The following is a 10,038-nucleotide window of genomic DNA, read 5'->3' on the forward strand; positions in this document are numbered from 1 at the left end:
TATTCAGATGTTAAGACGTTACATCTAAATTTTCTACATTTATGAAGTAAAAAGTTAAAATGTACGTAATTAAAAACCTGGATATCATTATGAAGAGGGAGTGAAAACTTGCAACACGTGAGATGTGCAACAGTTTTGTCTGGCTGAAGTGGTGGTGAGACTGGTCCGAGACGGCCCTGCCTGTGTACACCGGTGCGGCTCTTCCTCTGCTGGACACTCCTCCGTGTACAGTGAGCTGTGACCTCGGTACGGGATAATTGTGTACACCCTGTACGTACACGTGCCATTTATCCTTATTATTATTCTCACATATATATTCAATAGAGTATTGTATGTGCTGTATTGCATTATATAATACTGGATAAGCTATCCGGCGGTGCCCGGGTCTCTTTCTCTCTCACACACACACACCCTCTGGCATTCTTTCTGCCTCCCTCCCTCCCTCCCCTTCGTATGGAAGGGAGGGAGACATAGAGGGTGGTATGAGTAAGGGAGCCTCCCATTCCCCATATATACACAATGATCCACACAAATAATTACTACACGTCTCAAAATTACGAAAACTTCCCCACTGTGGCTACTTGATCGATTTTGAAATATTTCACAAAACATTCTATTTATTTTTGTAGACCTCCGCAACATTCACTCATCCGAACCGTATTTGAAATGAGGAGTCTTGAAAATGACCTGAACGGGTCTGTTTCAACGGTGGCTGCCCTGGCCTACCCCCCCCCCCCCATTGCCCCACAGCCAGAACTACCTTCTTAGTTGGGATAAAGTGTCTTGGCTTGAACTTTCCATTGGGATTTCTGCTTAGTGTAGAACTTGTTTTATAACACTGAGAGTCGGAAGGTGCCAGTACTGACCTGTCCGACACTGAGAGTCGGAAGGTGCCAGTACTGACCTGTCCGAGTACACACACCCGCCAGGTCTCCACCTGGAAATATTTACTCTGAATTTACTCTATGTAATGAAAGGAGTTTCCGGTGTTTTTCTTACTTTCTGCTAGTCATTGTACATACATCATTGTCCAGGGGGTCACCACATTGTGGTCAGTGTACTGACCTTGATATAATACAGTGACCTTTGTCATCATCATCAGCTCACCATACAGTGGCCCTTAGCGTCACCTGGTCACTATACAATGGTTCTTATCTTCATCATATAGTGATCCTTCCATGAAAGCAAAAGATTCATAAATATAACCAAAGTTAAAATTGTTATTTTGTGGATGAGTTTAGGAGTGAAGGAGTCGGGTGGTTCCCGGAGGAGCGGGTTCTTGTCCCCCGCCTCGTATCTCCCTGACTAACGAGCCTGGGACACTCCTTATCTAATCTTAATGTATCAGCGGTAGTTGGGACACCTCGTGATACGGTGGTTACGACCAGCCTACCCACGCTAGAGTACTCTCCTCCCGGTGTACTGGTGAGTGGGGGGGGGGGGGACCTGGGTGGTTGTGTGGGAGCAGGTGGAGTGTGTGGGGGGGGGGGGGTCTCTGGGTGGTTCACCGTTCACCGTTCCCGACGGTGATGTGTCCATGGCTGATCTGTCTACTGTTCATGGCTGACCTCCTGTCTACCGTTCATGGCTGTCCTCCTGTCTACCGTTCATGGCTGACCTGTCTACCCTTCATGGCTGACCTCCTGTCTACCCTTCATGGCTGACCTCCTGTCTACCCTTCATGGCTGACCTCCTGTCTACCCTTCATGGCTGACCTCCTGTCTACCCTTCATGGCTGACCTCCTGTCTACCCTTCATGGCTGACCTCCTGTCTACCCTTCATGGCTGACCTCCTGTCTACCCTTCATGGCTGACCTCCTAGGATGTCTCCATTTTAGGAGTAATATATGGGCTATATCCACCACCAGTAACAATAACACCAGCACAGCAGCAACAACAGCAGCAACAGCAGCAGCAACAGCAGCAGCAACAGCAGCAGCAACAGCAGCAGCAACAGCAGCAACAACAACAGCAGCAACAAGAACAAGAACACATGGGGGCAGAACTTGCAGTAACAATCATAACATCGAAATAATCTAAAATAGAATCTTGAAGTGAGAACAGGTTCGAGACACTTTAAAACATAAGACAGGTACACTTCCGGTTGGGGTCGTCCCTTCGGGGTCAGGGAGAGGTCAACACAGGTCCCAGGGGGTCAGGGCAGGTCCCAGGGGTCAGGGCAGGTCCCAGGGTCAGGGCAGGTCCCGGGGTCAGGTCAGGGAGATCACCAATATAACACAATGAATCAAAGAAGGTCATCAGAGGGGAGATGTGTGCACTATTAAACAGATAACCATCTGATAGTTTCTGCAAATATGAAGCACACACGATGGAAGAATTATTTTGCCAGTCACTGTGTTGGTACTGGAACTGGGGTGAGGGGAGGTACTGGGGTGAGGGGAGGAACTGGGGTGAGGGGAGGTACTGGGGTGAGGGGAGGAACTGGGGTGAGGGGAGGTACTGGGGTGAGGGGAGGAACTGGGGTGAGGGGAGGTACTGGGGTGAGGGGAGGTACTGGGGTGAGGGGAGGTACTGGGGTGAGGGGAGGTACTGGGGTGAGGGGAGGTACTGGGGTGAGGGGAGGTACTGGGGTGAGGGGAGGTACTGGGGTGAGGGGAGGTACTGGGGTGAGGGGAGGTACTGGGGTGAGGGGAGGTACTGGGGTGAGGGGAGGTACTGGGGTGAGGGGAGGTACTGGGGTGAGGGGAGGTACTGGGGTGAGGGGAGGTACTGGGGTGAGGGGAGGTACTGGGGTGAGGAGAGGTACTGGGGTGAGGGGAGGTACTGGGGTGAGGGGAGGTACTGGGGTGAGGAGAGGTACTGGGGTGAGGGGAGGTACTGGGGTGAGGGGAGGTACTGGGGTGAGGGGAGGTACTGGGGTGAGGGGAGGTACTGGGGTGAGGGGAGGTACTGGGGTGAGGGGAGGTACTGGGGTGAGGGGAGGTACTGGGGTGAGGGGAGGTACTGGGGTGAGGGGAGGTACTGGGGTGAGGGGAGGTACTGGGGTGAGGGGAGGTACTGGGGTGAGGGGAGGTACTGGGGTGAGGGGAGGTACTGGGGTGAGGGGAGGTACTGGGGTGAGGGGAGGTACTGGGGTGAGGGGAGGTACTGGGGTGAGGCTACAAATGAAACTGGCGACACAAGCACCGACACATGACACCGATGTACCTGTATCAATTAATTTTTATTTTATTATTTATTTTTTACAGAGGTGCGTAGAGGAGTAGACGACTTCTGACTCCTGTTAATAGGTTGAGAACGTGATCCTTCCCAGAGCTAAGGAGTGACCTTTCCAGAGTCGAACAGTTAAGGATAAGCGCCTAGTCAATCCTCTTTGGCCATGGCTCGAACTCAGACAATGTCGCTCGTGAATGGCGGTGCAAGTGTGTTACCACTACGCCATAAGGAACATTTTATTAATGATACTATCAAAGTTGGAAGATTTGCAACCCGTCCCCGACTCTAAGTCCATTACATCCAGCGGTCGACCCCACAGACGCAGTCGTAAATGTTTACATGCTGTTCATTCAAAACAGGAATTTTCTAAAATATAAATTAATATTATAAGTTTTTAGTATATTGTGCAGATATAGGCATAGGTTAGGTTAGATGTTCAGGTTCTGTTGGCGATTATTTGTATTTGTAGTACGTGGGTGAAGCATTTACAGCGTTGTGGTTCGAACAAAAGTCGTCAGTGAAGCACTTGTTCCGGAAGTGTTCGAACGAAATCAGTTGTGAGTCGTGTAAACGGTTTTTCATGCATAAACAAGGGGCTTGGCGGGTGCATGGAATCACTTTTGGGTCTTTGTTTGGAGGACGGACTGCCTTATGGCACCTGGTGCGTCTCATTCACTTATATTGACCTTCAAGGTTTTTATCGAGTCTGGCCTTAGAGTTGTGGATGGCGGCGGCTTCCACACTTTCTCTCACGGCATTGCACTTCTTGACCTCTGTACAGGGTGCGAATATTTCTTTACATTTCTTCGGCTCATTTGTTTCCAACCTCCACCTGTGTCCTCTTGTCCTACTTTCCCTCAAGTCCACATTTTATTTTCCTCAGTATCGCGCATGTTGTGAGCATATCCCCTATGTTTCTCCTGTCCCCTACGGATGTGAGATTTAGTTCTATTAGCCTCATAGCTTAACCCTCCTAGCTCTAGTACGAATCTTGTTGCAAACCTTTGTACTTTTCAATTTAAGTTTATGCTTCACAACGTACGGATTCCATGCAGGTGCTGCATAGTCTAGTATTGGTCTAACAAATGTTCTGCAGATTGCCTTGAAGGAGTCCTGATTTAAGTTTTTCTAAACGACTTTCTAATGTTTGCCAGCATCCCATATGCTGCTGATGTTACTGTGTTTATTTGTGCCTCTGGTATTAGTGTTGGCCCTATATTCACTCCCAGATCTTTCTCTCTTTCCGATACTTGTAGTTGTCTTCCTCATACAGTGTGGCTACCTACTGGTCTCCTGTCTCCCTTTCCCATAGTTGTTACCTTACATTTGCTGTGACTGAATTCCTGTAACCATTTGTTTGCCCACTCCTAGAGTGTGTCTGCGACACTCACTATGACCTTCACTATCTTGTAAACAAACCCCTATATGTATGCATGTGTACAGTTCCTGTACGTGTCCAGCGCGTGTTATCAACCAGCAACTCCATGCAAAATGATACTGTTCTGCCTAACCAGAGACGTATGACCCTAAGCAACCCATCTAATGCATCTTATGCATTAGGTGGGGTTTCTTATGAATCGCCCCTTGAGGTCGATGCATAAGAAACTTCAATATTATAGAGTTTTTATTTTGCCTAATACGTCACAGTTTAACAAATTGGTCAATTCCGTAAAAAGTGCGTCGTGTTAAGTGAGAGTTCACGCCCGGGTGGTCCATCCCCCCCCCTTCCTCCAACCATTAAAAAAATCGGACCGCGACAATAAATATTCAGATTGGAAAGTGCTAATTAAGGATGATTTAGAGGTTGTGGCGGCGCAGGCTGGCGGCGCAGGCTCTTTAACCCACTAATAACACAGCCATATTATTAAGACTCCGACGCAGTGTTTCTCCTCTCTACTGACAATGGCCGCGTGAGAGGACGTTAAGTGCGCCTTCTCCCACATTCCCAGCAATACCTGCTGCGATTAATTGCAGAGTTAATTAAGTAAAGGTTATAATTACGTGGGAAATGTGCGTGATGTAATCATTTGAGCACGATGGCGCAAGGGTAAACAAACTAGGTTATACGGGTTCCGAACCAGTCATTTGCGCCCAGGAAAAAAATAACGTTACGCGATTTAGGCGTCCAGTCCACCCTGAACTATCTTCCTCCTGCCCCTGTCCACCCTGAACTATCTTCCTCCTGCTCCTGTCCACCCTGAACTATCTTCCCGTGCCCCTGTCCACCCTGAACTATCTTCCTCTTGCTCCTGTCCACCCTGAACTATCTTCCTCCTGCTCCTGTCCACCCTGGACCGTCTTCGCCAGCCTCATGCACGCGTAACCCCCCCCCCACACGTACCAACACCGGTCCCCTTATAGAACCCCAGCTCAGTCAGCCCCACCATCGGTGGGACGTTATCAGTTATGAGTCGTGTGTAATCCGTTTTTCATTCATAAACAGGGGGTTTGGCGGGTGCATGGAATGGACTTTGGGTCTTTGTTTGGAGGACGGGCTGTTACACACGACTCACAACTGATGACGTTCGAACACTTCCGGAACAAGTGCTTCACTGACGACTTTTGTTCGAACCACAACGCTGTAAAGGCTTCACCCACGTACTACATATACAAGTAATCGCCAACAGAACTTAAACATCTAACTTAACTTATGCCTATATATGCACAATATGCTAGTATATTATAATATTCATTTGTATTTGAGAAAATTCCCATTTGAATTAACAGCATGTTAAAATTCATGAATGCGTCTGTGGGGTCGACCGCTGGATGGAATGGACTTGTCTGAGGACGGGTTGCGCTAACCACCCGTCTTGCTCGTCAATTCATGAATGACCTTTCTTAACACATTCAGGACTGTGTTAACATTGTGTGAGGTGTGAGGAGCCGGCACCAGGTGTGGGGTGAGGAGCCGGCACCAGGTATGGGGTGAGGAGCCGGCACCAGGTGTGGGGTGAGGAGCCGGCACCAGGTGTGGGGTGAGGAGCCGGCACCAGGTGTGGGGTGAGGAGCTGGCACCAGGTGTGGGGTGAGGAGCCGGCACCAGGTGTGGGGTGAGGAGCCGGCACCAGGTGTGGGGTGAGGAGCCGGCACCAGGTGTGGGGTGAGGAGCTGGCACCAGGTGTGGGGTGAGGAGCCGGCACCAGGTGTGGGGTGAGGAGCCGGCACCAGGTGTGGGGTGAGGAGCTGGCACCAGGTGTGGGGTGAGGAGCCGGCACCAGGTGTGGGGTGAGGAGCCGGCACCAGGTGTGGGGTGAGGAGCCGGCACCAGGTGTAGGGTGAGGAGGTGGCACCAGGTGTGGGGTGAGGAGCTGGCACCAGGTGTGGGGTGAGGAGCCGGCACTAGGTGTGGGGTGAGGAGCCGGCACCAGGTGTGGGGTGAGGAGCCGGCACCAGGTGTGGGGTGAGGAGCCGGCACCAGGTGTGGGGTGAGGAGCCGGCACCTCACAACCACAGCTGCTCCCCATAATGTGCTAACTAATGTGTCCAACTTAACAATGGGCGTTGAAGTAAACATTATGTATGGGGTCCAGTATACTCTGTGTATGGGCTCCAGTATACTCTGTGTATGGGGTCCAGTATACTCTGTGTATGGGGTCCAGTATACACTGTGTATGGGGTCCAGTATACACTGTGTATGGGGTCCAGTATACTCTGTGTATGGGCTCCAGTATACTCTGTGTATAGGCTCCAGTATACACTGTGTATGAGGTCCAGTATACACTGTGTATGGGCTCCAGTATACTCTGTGTATAGGCTCCAGTATACACTATGTATGAGCTCCAGTATACACTGTGTATGAGCTCCAGTATACACTGTGTATGAGCTCCAGTATACACTGTGTATGGGCTCCAGTATACACTGTGTATGAGCTCCAGTATACATTGTGTATGAGCTCCAGTATACACTGTGTATGGGCTCCAGTATACACTGTGTTTGGGCTCCAGTATACACTGTGTATGGGCTCCAGTATACACTGTGTTTGGGCTCCAGTATACACTGTGTATGGGCTCCAGTATACACTGTGTATGGGTCTCTTAAACGGTATTTCAAAAGTAGTTTGGAAAATATGAAAATAATTAAATATTATAATTTTAATTTACATATTGTCAATGTGTTAATGGTTCATTTATACATTTTTTCAATGTATTACTGTCTAAAAAATATTTCCTGAAGAACTTTTAAATCGTTCACGTTCTCTGTCTCTAAACCACTCATTACTTAGCGAGTAACTTTGTCTATTAACCCATTATATATCACAGAGAACAAGGCACAAACAAAGTTGCTCTGAATCTCTATTTAACAACAGCAGGAGTAATTTTCTTAGCATGGTCGTAAGTCCGACGCAGCCAAGACCGACGGAACGTCTGGAGAGATTTTTATCTTAATTAGCCGTTGGTGGTAAACACGTATAAATAACAGCCGGGACCAGAGGCCGGCGTATCGGACCCGGTAATCACAAAGTTTCATTCTTATAAATTATCCCAGAATTATTTAGCCTCACGTGTGAACAAACAGTATATATAGATTATCGTGCATCATCTGCTCTTATCACGGCTTGTCACGCTGCTAATCTCAGGTGTGAATGCTGAATAATGCGCTAAATTAGTTCCTGTCTTAACTATCCTTCCCGTTACCCAAACACTCGCTTATCCCCACAACTTAAAAAGTGTCAAACACGAGTGCCAGCATACAGTGCACGAGGACACCACGACCTCCCTACCCATGGGGTGGATGGGGAGGCCGGGTCTGAGGTAAGCAGTGGCAGGAGTTGCATTAGGGAGGTGGGGCCGGGCCGGCCGCCTCGGCCCAGACAGGTTACTAAGGCGCGTTATATCAGGTAATTACATAATGATCTTCTCACCAGCGCAGTCTGCTTCAGCTTGGGACTTTTTTGTGGGTGTGTGTTTGGTGTTGGGGTGAGCGATATATAACGCCGCCCTCTATGTACACTGACGCCACCAGCATCATGGGTTTAATGGGCGGGAGGGTGGAGGGGAGGTTAGTGGGTGCTACAAGAAGATGGGGGGTGGGCCAGAGCTGGGGAATGGGTGGTAGGCATTGGGAATGGTAGGAAGGTGGGTGTGATGAATGGGCGGTGGAAGTTGGGGGACTAAGAGGTATTAGTGGTGGGAAATGGGCGGTATTAAAGGTGGGGAATGGGTGGAGGATAAGAGGTAAGGGGTGGAGGTGAAAGAAGATATGTGCTCTCACAAAACAACACATTATAAATATGAAGACAGCCTAGTGACACAGACGGAAAAAGAAATAATAATAAGAGGAAGAGAAGAGAGAAAAGGAGCAAATGAAGAAGAAACAGAAGAAGAGGAAATCCTCGACAATTACTTTGTGTCTTCATTCACGCGGTCGGCATCTACCCTCCCTTGCTTCACACGGGGAGAGCGCCCTCTACCCTCGCTTGCTTCACACGGGGAGAGCGCCCTCTACCCTCGCTTGCTTCACACGGGGAGAGCGCCCTCTGCCCTCGCTTGCTTCACACGGGGAGAGCGCCCTCTACCCTCGGCTGCTTCACACGGGGAGAGCGCCCTCTGCCCTCGCTTGCTTCACACGGGGAGAGCGCCCTCTACCCTCGCCTGCTTCACACGGGGAGAGCGCCCTCTACCCTCGCTTGCTTCACACGGGGAGAGCGCCCTCTGCCCTCGACTGCTTCACACGGGGAGAGCGCCCTCTGCCCTCGACTGCTTCACACGGGGAGAGCGCCCTCTGCCCTCGACTGCTTCACACGGGGAGAGCGCCCTCTACCCTCGCTTGCTTCACACGGGGAGAGCGCCCTCTACCCTCGCCTGCTTCACACGGGGAGAGCGCCCTCTACCCTCGCTTGCTTCACACGGGGAGAGCGCCCTCTACCCTCGCTTGCTTCACACGGGGAGAGCGCCCTCTACCCTCGCCTGCTTCACACGGGGAGAGCGCCCTCTACCCTCGCTTGCTTCACACGGGGAGAGCGCCCTCTGCCCTCGCTTGCTTCACACGGGGAGAGCGCCCTCTACCCTCCCTTGCTTCACACGGGGAGAGCGCCCTCTGCCCTCGACTGCTTCACACGGGGAGAGCGCCCTCTACCCTCGCCTGCTTCACACGGGGAGAGCGCCCTCTACCCTCGGCTGCTTCACACGGGGAGAGCGCCCTCTACCCTCGGCTGCTTCACACGGGGAGAGCGCCCTCTGCCCTCGCTTGCTTCACACGGGGAGAGCGCCCTCTACCCTCGGCTGCTTCACACGGGGAGAGCGCCCTCTACCCTCGGCTGCTTCACACGGGGAGAGCGCCCTCTACCCTCGGCTGCTCACCTTGTAAATCATTCCTGGTGTTTGTTTACCTGACAGCATTATATTGAAAGTAGGAATTATAGACGCTCGGAATTATAGGTTCCCGCCCACTTGTTGCCAAACGGTCGAGAATTATGTGATATTTGTAGAAGTAATTTGAGCTCCATGAGCCGCGAACCCCGTGTTGGGGCCACCCCCCCCCCCGTGTGGCCCCTGTGGCCACCCTCCCGTGTGGCCCCTGTGGCCACCCTCCCGTGTGGCCCCTGTGGCCACCCCCCCGTGTGGCCCCTGTGGCCACCCTCTCGTGTGGCCCCAGTGGCCACCCTCCCGTGTAGCCCCTGTGGCCACCCTCCCGTGTGGCCCCTGTGGCCACCCCCCCGTGTGGCCCCTGTGGCCACCCTCCCGTGTGTCCCCTGTGGCCACCCTCTCGTGTGGCCCCTGTGGCCACCCTCTCGTGTGGCCCCTGTGGCCACCCTCCACTGTGGCCCCTGTGGCCACCCTCCCGTGTGGCCCCTGTGGCCACCCTCCCGTGTGCTCCCTGTGGCCACCCTCCCGTGTGCTCCTTGTGGCCACCCTCCCG

General features: G+C 51.8%; 1 protein-coding gene across 1 annotated transcript; it reads left to right on the top strand.

Annotated features, from left to right (window-relative positions):
* Window positions 1-8,379: 8,379 nt before the first annotated feature.
* LOC138367946 (uncharacterized) lies at window positions 8,380-9,486 on the top strand. Its single transcript, XM_069330229.1, has one exon. It carries the CDS (start codon window positions 8,380-8,382, stop codon window positions 9,484-9,486), a length of 1,107 nt encoding a protein of 368 aa, XP_069186330.1.
* The last annotated feature ends 552 nt before the right edge of the window (window positions 9,487-10,038 follow it).

Source organism: Procambarus clarkii, chromosome 24 (assembly GCF_040958095.1).
Source record: "Procambarus clarkii isolate CNS0578487 chromosome 24, FALCON_Pclarkii_2.0, whole genome shotgun sequence".
Taxonomy (NCBI): Eukaryota; Metazoa; Arthropoda; class Malacostraca; order Decapoda; family Cambaridae; genus Procambarus; species Procambarus clarkii.